The 16566-nt window shown below is 36.7% G+C and overlaps 1 protein-coding gene across 2 annotated transcripts in view; it reads right to left on the bottom strand.

The window, feature by feature from the left end:
• Positions 1-15576, bottom strand: part of LOC144979541 (rhomboid-related protein 2-like) — a 48629-nt gene extending 33053 nt beyond the window's left edge. For both annotated transcript variants that reach the window (XM_078926254.1, XM_078926253.1), the window contains exons 1-2: positions 15171-15576; positions 12716-12892 (exon numbers count right to left, since the gene is read on the bottom strand). In XM_078926254.1, coding sequence (XP_078782380.1) covers positions 12716-12772 — 57 coding nt within the window. In that variant the 5' untranslated portion in view covers positions 12773-12892; positions 15171-15576. The remainder of the gene's footprint in view (positions 1-12715; positions 12893-15170) is intronic.
• Positions 15577-16566: the final 990 nt, after the last annotated feature.

A 16566-nucleotide genomic window follows, 5' to 3' on the forward strand; every position in this document is an offset into this window, starting at 1 on the left:
AGTGGTCATACTATTGTACTCTGGTGGCAATTGGATTCAGTAGTCTGATGTCACGCCGCCCAGCAACGGCAGCCATCTTGGTTCTAAACAAAGAAAATCATTACTTTTTATTCTTCATGCTGGCTAGAACTTTTCATATACCTTGTTGTTTTTTTGTTGTTTGTTTTTAGGTGTTTAACGGTGCTTTCGACACTATTTAGGTCATTTAAGCGCCCGTTTCTGTCTTTTATCAATTTTTATCGGCCTTTATATCAGAATGTGTAAAAGTGAAAACATGATCAAATTTATGGGGTTTTTTTCCTCTGGATACGCTTTTATGCTCGCCGGAGAAGCATTTCATACGGGCATCCGCCATTGTTCCGATAGTTAAGAGCCAGTGTTACTAAGTTCATGCGTCATTAGGAAGGAAGTGACGCTGCGACTATTGAAGCGTATTGAATCAAGCTTTCCAATCCAGAATGGGTGGATGGATTGTGGGGTAAGTAAGACGATGACGTAACCGCTAACCTTGGTTTAACAGAAATAATTTAACCGTCTTGGTTCATGATCCTGAATGAAGAATATTTTTAAAACATCCTATCCATAATATATATATATATATATTATATATATATATATATATATATATATATATATATATATATATATATATATATATATATATATATATATACAGTATATGTAAAACCATTGAATCATCGCTATTGAATGAGCCGGTCTTAGTTTTGGCTTCGGTAATAAAGTGAAATTTTATGAACCATGAGCAGATTGCATTGTTGAAAATTAGATATATGAATTGGAGCTTTATCCTTGAAATTATTGACAGTAAGATTGACGTAGGCGGGGTGGGGTGGAGCGTAGCATCGTTAACTTATCGATAGAACGAAGATGACGTTACTCAAGCCTTTGTTATTATATTTTGCAATCCGCGTTTGTGAGCGATTCTCACTAAACTCTATTAACCAGACTATAAAAGTTCATGGTTACACACAGTTTGTGTGTTGGTCCGTTATACTTCCGGATGGCAATGTTGTGAACTTCTTAGCCAAGCGCATACTACCTATAGATAGAATGCGCTTGGCCAAGGAGTTCACAACATTGCCATCCGGAAGTATAACGGACCAACACACAAACTCTGTGTAACCATGAACTTTTATAGTCTGGTTAATACAGTTTAGTGAGAACAACTCACAAACGCGGATGGCAAAAACAATAACAAAGGCCTGAGTGACGTCATCTGCATACTATCTATAGAGCCTGGCACTGACCTAAAAGTGGCGTCTTTGACTTTGGCCACAAAAGAAAACAAATCGTGAGTTGTATTCAATAGGTCAACCAATGGAATCACTTGTTTCTTTGAACACTACTAACGACAGCTCACAAGCATATATTTAGACTATAAAATAAGATGCCATCACTCTCAAACCAGAATATCAATTTCACAACGTATGTATCCGGTACCCAGAAGAGTTATTTTACACTTCCAATGATATTGGAATCGTTTTTTTTTTTTGACATCATACTTTTGTTCCCTATTATGGGTTTGATTTAACATTGTTGTAATGGCCAATAATTTTCGATGGTTTGAGATCTTTCCATTACAACAATTAATTACTAAGTACATGTCAATTTGGCTTATCAGACCTGGAGATAAGTAGACTCTATGCGTCAATACAGGCATCAAGAATCGTTCTGTGAACGGTAAACCATTTCGCGTTGTCCTACTTTTGTTTCTAGAATAAGATGGTTGTTGAATTTGTATCATTTTGGTTTATTTTGTGAAACAAAAATAAAATGGATCTAAATTAACCCTCTCCTTACCACCCAAAGGAAAATCGTCATATTCGTTACGATATAACCAACAATTTCCTTGTTCTTATTTCATATTTGTTATAGTCATAGCTATAAAAATTCGACAGTCTATTTATTACAGAGATCATTATTTCTGAACAAAACAAGCATATACTCGTTACTATTATGTCTGAAAAATCTATTTTTGTGTTGGGTGAGTGTGAAGTTTCGGGTCAAATTCTGAAAACAGCTGGTAAGGAGAGAGTTAATATATCAATTAGGTACTTACGTTAATAAATAAAATAAGATTATCAATTCATAGCAGAATTAACTCCTTAACATCTTAACATTGGAAGTAGAGGGGATAACTGGAAAAGGAAGAAAGAAAGAGACACATAGAGAGAGAGAGAGAGAGAGAGAGAGAGAGAGAGAGAGAGAGAGAGAGGGAGAGAGAGAGAGAAAGAAAGAGAGGGAGAGAGAGAGAGAGAGAGGGGGAGAGGGGGGGGGAAGGGGAGAAGAGACGTTGTAAGTGTATATATATGTGTGTGTGTGTGTGTGTGTGTGTGTGTGTGTGTGTGTGAGTGCGTGACTAATAGCAACTGTCATGGCAGGCCCCTATCTTCACCACGATAAAAATTAAAGGCATTAAAGTCTTTATTGCCAAATGAAATGAACAAATTAATGTCTAAATCAGATGAAATGCTAAGGCTTAGGCTTATCCCGTAGTTCTCTGATAAAACACGTTTATTGTTATTTTGTTTTGTTCTTCTTCTCCATTTTAGTTAGATCACTTTAACTCCCTCCTGATTGACCATTTTCAAGAGTTTTACTGTAATGTCACACCGACCCAACGTACACATTGTATTTTTTGGTTGTCTTTCGTAGCCATTAGACCTTCGAGCCGGAGTTTATCCCGGTCTCTATAGCGCCAACTAGAGCAATTGCTTGCCACCCTTTGGATAGGACGCTAGTCTATCGCGCAAAGTACTTTCCGCCAGACCTTACAGCTACTCAACCATTGTTGAGTGGCCCCCGGGGGTGGGGTGGGGGGGGGGTCAGATGGAAAAAAAAAATCTCGACCCGGGATCTATCTCGGTCCCTTTGCACGTGAAGCGAGTGCTCTACCAACTGAGATATCCCCCCCCCCCCCCCCCAATTGAATCGTTAAACTCAAGTTTATACGCTATAGGGAGCCTAAGTACATGCTGTACACAATCCTGTTGAACAAAACAAGCTCTGCAACTCAACATTCATTAAGTTCTTGTGAATGTAACAAAGATTCTTCTTCTTTAAATGTTGTGATTTGTAAAACAAATCCGAATAAGAAATACGAGGGCTGTCCCAGAAATAAGATAAGTAGAGCCATATCTCCTGAACCAATGATGATGCCTATTCGAAATCTGTAAACCGGAGATTAAAGATAATTTTGTTGTGGATCATTGCTGAACGTTTGTTTGAGATTTTCTACCAAGATAGAGATAATTAAAATAGATACGGTACTTGAAGTAAATATGTGATCCACCGTATCAAAGCGGTATTATGTCGAGATCCACTCGGTAAGGGAAATTGAATTCATAGCCACAAATATCCAACTTGGGTTTAATTTCTGTACGTTATGGAAGAGTATAAAGACTATTTCTTGCATTGCAAAAACTTCTAAGCTCCAATTTCTCATCATTCTATCTCTAAATTCACTTTTTTGGAGTCTGAATCATCCCGACATAATACCGTTTTGAGACGGAGGGCCACATATAAGTTTTATGGTCAAAATGAGAGATACATTGTTTTATCAAAGCGTGGTTGTAGTGGTCGTGTGTATAATAATAAATAATAGGGGCAGTGAAGCGGGATTGCAATAACAATATTATTATCTTGTTATGTACCGTGCATAGCATTGTCCAAAACTATGGTAATTGTAGTTAATGTATATATACCATAGGCATCGGGTGGGTCGTTGACATTGCCACATCAATGTAGATATCAGTTTGAACTATGTATGTATTTATTTATTCATCTAATTTAATTTTAAAAAATTCATTTACTTACTTATTTTCTTAGCTATTTATCTTATTTATCTACATTATCACTAAATCAATTTATTGTATCTACCTATTCATTTATTTACGGTATCATTTATCTATTTATTCACTGATTCAATCGCTTTATCTATTTTATTTTTATTTACACATGTATCTATAATGTATTTATCTGTTCATTAATTTGTTTTATTTATTTCTACGAGTTGTTAAAGCGCTTTGCGACACTTCTGGGTCATGTGAGAGGACAATTATACATTTACTGGAATATAGAGAGGCAAAGATTGTGTAAAGAGAGGTAAATGTTTTTAAAAAATTAATTAAAAAGCCGAGTGGAGAAAAAGTATGGAGTGGAATTAGATTGAGTTGAAACAAGGAGAAAGAGAGGGTGGAAGAGTCTAAATAGATAGATAGATAGATAGATAGATATAGATAGATTAACAGATGAATAGATAGATAGATAGATAGATAGATAGATAGATAGATAGATAGATAGATAGATAGAATGATAGATAGATAGATAGATAGATAGATAGATAGATAGATAGATAGATAGATAGATAGATAGATAGATAGATAGATAGTATATATATTGAGAGAAATAAATCAAAGAGCGAAAGTAGAGAGAGAGAGAGAGGGGGGGGGGAAAGAAAGATATATATATATATATATATATATATATATATATATATATATATATATATATATATATATATATATATATATTTTATACATATATAAGTTAAGTATGTTCAGAGCATCTTTTTTAAACGTATGATTTAAATTGGCAGAGAGAGAGAGAGAGAGAGAGAGAGAGAGAGAGAGAGAGAGAGAGAGAGAGAGAGAGAGAGAGAGAGAGAGAGATTTAAAATTCACCACTTGGCCCCATTGTCCAAACAGACAAAAAGAGAGAGAAGAGGATTTGAAAAAGAACCTAACTATACCATGTTTAAACTCCTACTCTGTCATACCCTGTACAAACGCATATTTAAAAATTTGGCCAGAAAACTCGTCCTTCAAATATCGATCGATTTAAATGACCCTCATCTTAGCAAAAACTCTCAAACCCGGGGCTTCGCGAAGCCCCGGGTTTGAGAGTTTTTGCTAAGATGAGGGTCATTTAAATCGATCGATATTTGAAGGACGAGTTTTCTGGCCAAATTTTTAAATATGTGTTTTTCCAGAGTACGACAGTACAGTTCACGACAATAATATAAAGTACAATAGGACTCGAGGAGGGGACATCACGACATCTTCCCTACTTAACAAATGGCTTAGAAATGCATGGAGATGGAGTGTGTTTGTTTTAGCCTGCATGCTTTACATTCATTGTGAAACTTGTTTAAGTTCAAGAGAATTCAGACACGAAATTATTTTTTAAAAACCCCCAAAAAATGAGCTTTTATATAGCGCAATATCCACTAAACGTGCTCAAAGCGCTTTACAAGGGGTCCCTGACCAACAGCAACACGTAGAACGAGAGATGACGCCTGTTAGGCGATATTACAATTTTTTCGGACAAAGACAACGCTGTTAACGGCCAGGTACTAATTTTACACCAGAGTACGGTGAGAGAATGTGAGTAAAGAGTCTTTTTCAAGGACTCAACTATGCACCGAGCGAGGCTCGAACCGAGGACCTTCCGATCCGTAAGCGAGTGTCATACCAATAGACCACATAGCCGCACGTATAATCGTGATAATATCGACGGCGTCATTCTCTCACAATGTCACTGAAACAAAATATTGAAATCTGTTTCTTTAAGTTTAACTCACTCAATCCTAGAGATTTTTGCTACTTTTCAACATTGGAATAAAATGTATTAAAAATGAGCACGTACATAGATAGTTTTATTCATCTTTCATCATCATGCAAAAACTAAAAAACAATAGCTTTGATACCACGCCTATAATTTGTCTCAGAAAAATGTAACAAAAAGGCATGAGGCAAAAGTAACCTGGGTAAACTACGGATATAGTCGGTGTTAGGGTTGAGTAAGTTAATAATGCTCAGAGCGTATTTTTTAAACGTATGATTTAAATTGGCAATTGCCTAAAAATTTATTTAAAAAAAAAAAAAAAAAAATCAAGTGAAAAAAACCTTTGAATCTTTTTGGTAATCCCCTCCCCTAGTTATTTCGGATACTTTAGGTGCAATATATAGATAGTATGCGCTTGGCTAAGAAGCTCATAACATTGCCATCCGGAAGTATAACGGACCAACACACAAAATTGTGTGTATCCATGAACGTTTATAGCCAGGTTAATACAGTTCAGTGAGCATTACTCATAAACGCGGATGGCAAAAAACAATAACAAAGACCTGAATGACGTCATATTCGAACTATCTGCAGACCTGCAAACTACTACCAAAATGTCGTAGAACTACGACTTTTCAGGCCCGAATTGACGATTATATAAAGATCTGAAATTCAATAAACTCATTGAAAACAACGGGTTTTGTTGCCAGAGCTAGTACGGTATATAAAAAGAGATGAAGTGAGTAGAAAAGTGCCAGAAGACAATAGAGAATAAACATTTTCGCGGCGGTGGTGGGGTTTGAACCTGCGACCTTATTGGTACGACAACTCCGCCTGGCCGGTGAGAGCGTGACTCTACCGTATGAGCTATCCACGAGTATACGGTATATAAACGAGTTTAAAGCATGAATCTAAAGTACCATTTTAAATACAAATTGGTCATTTTAAAGTAGATATGCGGCTATGTGGTCTTGTGGTATGACACTCGCTTTCGGATCGGAATGTCCTGGGTTCGAGCCTCGCGCTCGGCGCATAGTTGAGTCCTCGGAAACGGCTCTTTACTCACTTTCTCTCACCTTACTCAGGTGTAAAATGAGTACCTGGCCGTTAACAGCGTTGTCTTTGTCCGAAAAATTGTAATATCGCCTAACAGGCGGCACTTCCCGTCCTACATGTTAAATGTCGCTGTTGACCTGGGATCCCTTGTAAAGCGCTTTGAGCACATTTAGTGGATATTGCGCTATATAAAGCTCAATTTTATTTATTTTATTGTAGATATAATGTCTACTGAGTTAATACCCCTGAAAACTACGAATTTTTTCCAATTTCAAGTAGGCAGGTCTGAATACGTATAAACTGCAAACAGCACATAGAGTCTATTTAAAAAACATGTGCAATGACGTTCTATGTCTCTTTTGTAAAATGTTGTCCAAAAAAATCAGTCATAAACACGGTTAGAAAAAGACACCGCCAATATAATGTCTTTAAAAACACAGCTCTCACTCTCAGCCTCCCAACTCCTACTCAAGCTGCTTGCTTCAAGCTATGCAATAACGACCACAACATAACATAGTATTATAGAGTGATAAAAATTTACTCAAGCGAAACAACAATAAAAAAGCACACACGCATAGCCTATTATAAATACCATTAAAAAACGTTTTCAATTCCGGTCGGCCCAAACCAAGTGTTAAGACTTGTTGAAGAAAATTCAAAATATTTTCAATCGAGTCGTAATCATAAGCTAGATACTCCCCACGCAAAGCTATTCTACCTCAGTCGCCTTATTATAAAAAAATATTTTTCATAATTTAGTTTGATTGGTTGGTTTATCTATTTATCTACACAACACAGCATAGCATGGCTAAAGGCTTAAATAAATAGGAATGTATTCATGACTGCCTTTGATATGAAGAATACAAAGTGGTTTATCAATTAATTAATATCACCCATGAATCATTAACTCACTCAATCCTAGAGATTTTTGCTACTTTTCAAAATTGACCATGTACATAGATAGTTTTATTCAACTACCATTAACATGTTAAAACTAAAAACATTAGCTTTGATACTACGCCTATAATTTGTCTCATACAAATGTAATAAATAGGCATGGGATAAAAGTAACCCCGGGTATACTACGGATATAGTCGGTGTTAGGGTTGAGTGAGTTAAACCAACGACCAATACTGGCCATATTGAAATCTTAAACTTGAGATTTTATATAACGCAATACCCACTAAACACGGTCAAAGTCAAAGCGCTTTACAAAGGGTCCCTGACCAACAGCAACACGTAACATCTAGTACGAGCCATGACGCCTGTAAGGCGATGATACAATTCTATTCTGACAGAGACAACGCTGTTAACGGCCAGGTTCTCATTTTAAACCTGAGTACGACGAGAGAATGTCAGTAAAGAGCCTTTTCCAAGGATTCAACTATGCGCCGAGCGAGGCTCGAACACAGGACCTCCCGATCCGAAAGCGAGTGTCATAGCACACGACCACATAGCCGCACAATCTTAGATACAACCCAAGGTCGATCAAAGTTTTAAGACTATTCAATCAACAGGCGTTCTTTGCTATATATTATGATAAATCATTCCACTAGTGTGAATAGTACGAAACAATTCAAAGGTCATTTCTTCTTATTCCATTACAACTGGAACATGCATGACATATACTATATTAATTAATGTTAACTGACTCAATCCTAGAGAATTTTGCTAGATTCAAAATGGAAAAAAGTGTATTAAAAATGAGCATGTGGATAGATAGTTTTATTCAACTATAATAGTCTTCAACAGTCGTAATGTCACTTCCTTCCTAATGACGTATGGTAACTTAGTAACACTGGCTCTAAACTATCGGAACAATGGCGGACGCCGTATGAAATATTACCCCGGCGAGCTTAAACGCGTATCCAGAGGGAAAAAACCCCATCAATTTGATCATGTATTGACTTTTACACATTCTGATCACAAGGCATATGAAAAGGGAATGAAAAGTTCTAGCCAGCATGAAGAATAAAAAGCAATGATTTTCTTTGTTTAGAACCAAGATGGCCGCCGTTGCCGGGCGCGTGACATCAGACTATTGAATCCAATTAACATGTAAAAATTAAAAGCAGAATCTTTGATACCACGCCTATAATTTGTCTCAGAAAAATGTAATAAATAGGCATGGGGTAAATGAAACCCGGGTAAACAACCGATATAGTCGATGTTAGGATTGAGTGAGTTAATCAAGCAATGTGAACCAGAACTCCAAAACACATTATGAAGTTAAATAAACTACTTTTTATAGATAGAATGAAGTTGACGTCACTCGTGTCTTTGTGATTGGTCTTTTGTTTTGTTTTATTTATTTTTTGTTTTGTTTTGTTTTTTGTTGTTTTTTTTCTTCTTTTTGCCATACGTGTTTATGAGTAATTTTCACTAAAATGCATTGATAGTTCGAAGATGACGTCACTCAGGTCTTTGTTATTGTTTTTTGCCATTCGCGTTTATGAGTAATGCTCACTGAACTGTATTAACCTGACTATAAACGTTCATGGATACACACAGTTTTGTGTGTTGGTCCGTTATACTTCCGGATGGCAATGTTATGAGCTTCTTAGCCAAGCGCATACTATCTATTAACCAGACTATAAAAGTTCATGGTTGCACATAGTTTTGTGTGTTGGTCCGTTATACTTCCCGACGGCAATGTTGTGAGTTTCTCAGGCAAGTGCACACTAACTATAGATAGTATGCACTTGGCTAAGAAGTTCACAACATTGCCATCCGGAAGTCAAACTGGCCAACACACAAACTGTGTGTAACCTTGAAGGTTTATAGATAGTTCGAAGATGACGTCACTCAGGCCTTTGTTATTGTTTTTGCCATCCGCGTTTGTGAGTTGTTCTCACTAAACTCTATTAACCAGACTATAAAAGTTCATGGTTACACAGAGTTTGTGTGTTGGTCCGTTATACTTCCGGATGGCAATGTTGTGAACTCATTGGCCAAGCGCATTCTATCTATAGCCATTCCGAAACGAAACCGAAAAAAATAATTAAAATTTTTACGATAGTCACTACAATAACCATCAAAGTCAAGACGTTGTCAAAAGCAAAAGTATACATCTCCCCCCCCCCCCCACACACACACACACACATAGTCATAGAATTATTAGTTTGTTTGTTTTTAAGGGTTTTGCGGCGCTTGCAACACATTGCGGTCATATCAGCGCCAGAGTCATAGAATTAAAAGAAGCATTGGTAGTATGTTTTGGGTCGCATAAGTACTACTGTCGTACGTACTTAACCAAACCACCCCCCACCCCCCCCCCCCCCCCCCCCAAAAAAAAAAACAAAAAAAAAAAAAAGAATGTTGATGAAGGTTATAAACTGTACATTTTTTAAAAGACCTATCCAACCGTTGGTGTCAGGTGTGTTGTGAGAATCCCTAACACGTTCTTTAATGGGTCTTTAAGAGGCTTGGTTTGTATAGAAGATTAGTCCTTTAATGAGATCGTTGTCTGTGTGGTAATAATACGGTGGTTGCATAATATTGATTGTCCAAACATCAACAATTATCAACAATATGTGTATGTGTGTGTGTGTATATATATATATATATATGTGTGTGTGTGTGTCTGTGTGTGTGTTTGTATACACATACACACACAGAAAGAGAGAGAGAGAGAGGGAGAGAGAGAGAGAGCGAAAGAGAGAGGGGAGATAGATATGTAGAGAGAAATTGAGCGAGAGAAAGAGGGGAGATAGATATGTAGAGAGAAATTGAGCGAGAGAGAGAGAGAGAGAGAGAGAGAGAGAGAGAGAGAGAGAGAGAGAGAGAGCGAAGAAGAGCGGGGGGGGGGGAGATAGATATGTAGAGAGAAATTGAGCGAGAGAGAGATAGAGAGAGAAATTGAGCGAGAGAGAGAGAGGAGAGAGAGAGAGAGAGAGAGAGAGAGAGAGAGAGAGAGAGAGAGAGAGCATTGTATGTCACTATTTCAATTAGTATTGTTGTTATGGTAGAAGTAATATTTCAACCTGTCATTCATTTTGTTTTTCAATTAAAAATCAATAGTAAATATAATATTATAAGCTGACATATTTAACTTTATTTGAGAATTGATCCACAACAGTTAGACATAATTTTGAATTTTTCGGATCTTTAAGTAAAAAAGAATCAATCACTCGGGAACTTGTGGATCTATAGGGCCAGGATTGTTTGTTTGTTTTGTTTTTAATGGTTTTACGGCGCTTGCAATGCAATAAGGTTATATTAGCGCCAGAAAAAGGAAGAAAATGGGATAGTAAACAGTTCTAGAATTACAATTAAAGAACACAAGAAAAGGTAAGACAACGGATTTCAAATAGGAAACATGTAGATTCCAAGAGCACACTTTCAATGTACTTAGTTTAAGATCAATAAAAGTTTCATCCAGACACAAGCACAGGTCCCCATTAAGAGGAATACACTCAAATGTTTACACATCATATAAAATACGTAAACAAAAACAATACAGTGCATAACAGAAAGATGATTTACAAGACAAAAAAATATCATCTTCGATAATTCTAACTATATATTTGACTGTTTCCTAACCTAGTCAGTGTACCCGACCAGGGCCAGCACAAAACTAAGTATTCTCATTCCAATCAAAGCTATTGGAAAACAGATACAGGGGGATAGAAGATATAGCCATTACCTCCCTGCCCACTATGGGAGGCCAGGAACCCCAACCAGGGGCCAGAATTGATTGTGACATAAAAACAAAGTGTATTTTCTTTATTAAAATGGTATTGTTATCTTGAAGAGATCGTTCAAGCCTTTGACACTAGCGCTATAAATTTTAAGAGACCAAGGATGCCTTTATAATTTTTTTTCTGTATCAAGAATCATTGAAATGTGGGGAATAATCTTAAATTCCAATCTAAAGATCTCCCTCCCCCATATTGATCCCACCCAATGTGTACACATATGCAGGTCTGACAACCGAATGCAATGATGGGCCTAGCTTAACATTGTTGTAATAGACAATACTCTGCATCTTTTTTTTTGAGATTTCCATTACTACAAAGAGCCCATAATAAATTGGGTTATCAGACCTGCAAATAAGTGCATGTCGATCCCACCACAATACAAGATCGAGACAGATAGTCCCATGTGATGTTTTAAACAAACGATGATAACACTGCTAGGTCGACAGGGAGGTCAGAAAAAAAATCTCAACTGCAAACGGTATCGATCAAGGTCCCTTTGATTGTGAAGCAAGTGCTCTACCAACAAAGCTATCGGGAGAGTACTTTGCAATATAACCAATGTCTCATCCAAAGGATAACAAACAATTGCTAAACTCGAGCTCGATGGGCCTTATGGCTCAAAAAGACCACTTATAGTAGGGCGAGATTTAACAGGCAGTAGAGTGGTCAATAAATCGTCCTACTGGTCTAATATTATTATCTTGTTTGAATCTGATTTACAAAGCTTCTTTTTGTTTTGTATTTATGTAGTTTTATGTCCAGCAAAGCAGTAATATGACGGCTAAGTAAGTCAGACATAAAGAACTTTGTGGGATCAACCAGGACCTTATACAAGGGTTGTTACAGCATTCAACTCGTTACTGTCCGTTCCATGTTATAAAAGTAACAGTAAGAAGGTGATGTGATTGGTAACTTCTTCAAACGATAAATTTTCATTAATGTCCGCACTTCATGATGTAAGAAACACGGACATGAAGGTGGATTGCAAAGGGCCTGAAAGCCAAATACTGGAGTAAATAGAGGAAAAATGAGCTTACAGATGCTAAACCTACTAAAAGCGGAACTTTTTTCACAACTGTTATATTTTAAAAATAATGAACAGTCACAAACAGTTTTCCCTTTCTTGCCTCGAGGAAAAACAAAGCAGTACAAAACAAAACAAAAACATACACCTGAATTAAAAAGTAACAAGAATGAATGAATATGACTATGACTGCACTGTCTCTATAGACGCTCGCTGTGAATGTGTGTGTTACTTCGAGTGTGTCAGTCTGTGTTCTCATTTTATTAAATCTTATGAAAGTTACTCAACTTCAACTACACAAGTAACAAGAGGAGAAGGAAGAAAAAAACCCATTGTCAACATTACTGACCTCTTCCAAGTCCATTCTCAGCTGACGGAGTTCCACTTCCTCCTGCGACATCGGCATGGTTAATTTTTATCCTTGACGATACTTGCACAACAAAAGATTTATATAAGCTTTAAAGCTTTTTGATGTTGTTGAGTTGTATAGTAGAGTTAATCCAATCAGGTTTCAGGTTTGTATTGTCTGGAAAAAAAAAAAGAGATGACCAAGATTTAGAAAATATAATCTAAAGAAAACAAAAGTACCCTGAAATGAGTTGAGAGAGTTGAGATGATAGCTTTACAGTAAGCTTTAATCAACAAGAAACATCACTAGTATGACATAGGTACAACATCTGAAACAACACAGAAATAAAGAACAGTTGGATACAACATATGACATAACATAATGTGGACGTAAACTAAAATATACAACATACCCCCCCCTTGTTGCAAGGATTATTCACTGTGAGATCCAATTGCAGCTGATGTGAACATATTTATTGCAGGTCTGATAACCGGACAAAATTATGGGCTCGTTTTATCATTGTTGTAACTGAGAATTTTGATGTTGGTTTGAAAGTATTTCCATGACAACAATGAGACCATAACAATTTGGGTTATCAGACCTGCAAGGAAGTACACATCTGTTGAAGTAGTCCTTTAGAGCCTTTAGGCTCATGGAGCAGGAGTTTATCCCAGTTTCTATAGCGTGAAATGGACAATAGCAATTGCTTCCTACCCTTTGGACAGGACACTAGTCTATCGCAAAGCACTTTCCACCAGGTTGAAGAGACCCAGCTAACCATTCACTGCTGGGGGTCAGAAAAAAACTCTCAACTGCACCCGGGATCGATCTTGGTCCACTTACATGTGTAGCGAGTGCTCTACCAACTGAGCTACCAGGACCCCCTTCTGTTGAAGCGATATACAATGTAATTACATAAAAATCCTTTTTTCGACCATAAGATAAATGAAAAAGACTCCACCAAAAATCAGAGGGCTTTTTGCTGTGAATGATGATAAGAACAGATTCATTACATAAAAACTTGTATTTTGAAGTTCAGAAACTTTCATAAGATTTAAGAAAACTGCACAGAAATAAATGAGAACACATTAAAAGAATTGATTCCCTTCAATTGCTACCCCAAGACAAAACAGATGGTACATAACAATACATTTCACACTGGATTTAAGCAAGGTGGATGCCTGTATCAAAGAGGAGTCAAGTTGTATTGCTGTCTGAAATGTATTTGAGTGGGAAATATCCCCCCCCCCCCCCCACCTCTTTGAAAAGGAGAAACAAAAAAGACCTTCTGTGACATTTACTGATTCAGCACATCTTTAGCACTTTCTCCAAACAGTTACAATGAAGGCTTGAAAATTAGGTGCCCATGAATTCTAATATCATGTATTTGAGTTGGGGTTTTTTTGTTTTGTTTTTTAAAAAATATATTTATCCATCGCGCAATATCCACTAAACATGCTCAAAGCACTTTACAAAGAGTCCCTGACCAACAGCAAAACGTAAAATGTAGAATGAGACATGACGCCTGTTAGGCGATATTACAATTTTTTTTCTTCGACAGACATGTAATTTAAAACAGCATGCAAGGACTCTGGACATACTTGAGTCCGATGTGACAGTGCTTCATACTAAAGTCTGAAATAATCAGTTGCAAAAATCTAGCGATACTATTATGTCTTTTGTGCACCTGAGTGTGGGCAGTGACTGTTATTTAAGTCTTCTTTCTTTAAGAGCCATAACTTCAATAGAGTCGTAGTTTATCACGGTATCATGAAGCAGACAGTAGTAATTGCTTGCTGGGTAAGGACACGTCAATCACAAAGTAATTCCCACCAGATCTAACAGACCTAGCTACCCAACCATTGCTGGGTGGTCACAAGGGCGGTCGGAAAAAAATAATATTGTAAGAGTGTTGGCATAAAAGGATGCCTAACTAACAGATGACGTGAAGTGTATGGAACGGAAATTTGATTCAGAGGGAATAAATAAAACATTGCAGAGCGCATTGGAGCATAGTTCATGAGTGAAAATAATTATCTATAGATACTTATAAATAATCAAACGCGGGTCTGTGCCATGATTATAATTATCAAAATAATTGAGTGAGAAAAAAATGGGATATTTATTGGGGGAATTTGTAGTCACTTAGACTTAGTGTAAGAGTGACAATAGTTAACATCCGCCTTTCAAAGTAAATAGACGGGATGTTATAAATATAAATATGCACAGATAGCAAAAAAGATTGGAGTTGACGAGCCGTATCATAACATTATTATCATTTCTTCCTGGAACTTCCTAACGTACGACTTGAGGCTGAGGTGGTTCATTTTCAATGTCAATACAACGCAGATTAAGAAATGAATCCTGAAGGGCTTTTATAGTTAAAAGAATGCACTCGCATGCATATGAAATCAAATTAATGCACAATTGATATTCAATGCATAAAAATACTTACTGTAGACGAGAAAGTAACAATTGTTGACTGGAATTTTGTCACACACAGGTGGGAAAGATAACCCGCAAAACCAACACTCAACACAGTGGGAAACGCGTTAGGTAGGTACACACGTTCAACTGGTGTGTTGTGAAACCCAATGAGAATCAAGATTCGATTCGATGAGGAAGGCCATGCGTCAACGCCCACTCAGCACCCTTGATAGATAGACCCAGATAGACCCCATGAGGGGGGTCGGCTTTACTTTACGCGTACTACTTCAACCAACTCAAAATATTGATGGCGATCAACTCCACTCAAATTTTATAGTCTCATTGTTGTACCTGAGGAAAATATGAATTCTTTCAAACCAGCCCAAATTATTGTCCACTACAACTAGTGAAACCTCGAATATTAAAGGTTTTTGTTATGTTGTTTGTTTGTTTTTTTTTTTTTTTTGGTTTATTTTTTGTTGTTGTTTTTTGTTGGGTTTTTATTTGTTTTGTTTTTTTGTTGTTGTTGTTTTTGTTTTTTTTTTTGGGGGGGGGGGGGGGGGGGGGGGGGGGGGGGAAGGGATTGTTTTTTGGGTTTTTTTTGTGGGTTTTTTTTTGGGGGGGGGGGGGGGGGGTTAATTTTTAATATTTTTTTTATGTCTTAATCGGAATGAGATTATGACCGCAACCTTCACTTGAGGCCCTGCTCTTTGATAAATTAAATTATCAGCGTCTTCCTAAATCATTCAGTCATGCCAGTGAATCCACAGTTCACTGATTGCATGGGTCGGAAATAGGTTTTTCAGTGCCAGGGTCTCAATCACTACTACTACTACCACTACTACCACCACCACCACCACCACCACTACTACTACTACTACTACTACTACTACTACTACTACTACTACTACTACTATTACTACTACTACTACCACCTCTACTACTACTAGAACTACAACTACTACTACTACTACTACTACTACTACTGCTGCTGCTGCTGCTGATATAACTACTACTACTACTACTACTACTACTACTACTACTACTACTACTACTACTACTACTTCTACTACTACTACTACTACTACTACTACTACTACTACTACTACTACTACTGCTGCTGCTGCTGCTGCTGCTGCTACTACTACTACTACTACTACTACTACTACTACTACTAGAACTACAACTACTACTACTACTACTACTACTACTACAACTACTACTACTACTACTACTACTACTACTACTACTACTACCACTGCTACTACTACTACTACTATTATTATTATTATTATTATTATTATTATTATTATTATTATTATTATTATTATTATCATTATTATTATTATTATTATTATTATTATTATTATTATTATTATTATTATTATCATCATCATTATTATTGTTATTATTATTATTATTAT

This window comes from Berghia stephanieae, chromosome 9 (assembly GCF_034508935.2).
Source record: "Berghia stephanieae isolate SIO BIC M18660-M18661 chromosome 9, UCSD_Bste_1.3, whole genome shotgun sequence".
In the NCBI taxonomy this organism is placed as follows: Eukaryota; Metazoa; Mollusca; class Gastropoda; order Nudibranchia; family Aeolidiidae; genus Berghia; species Berghia stephanieae.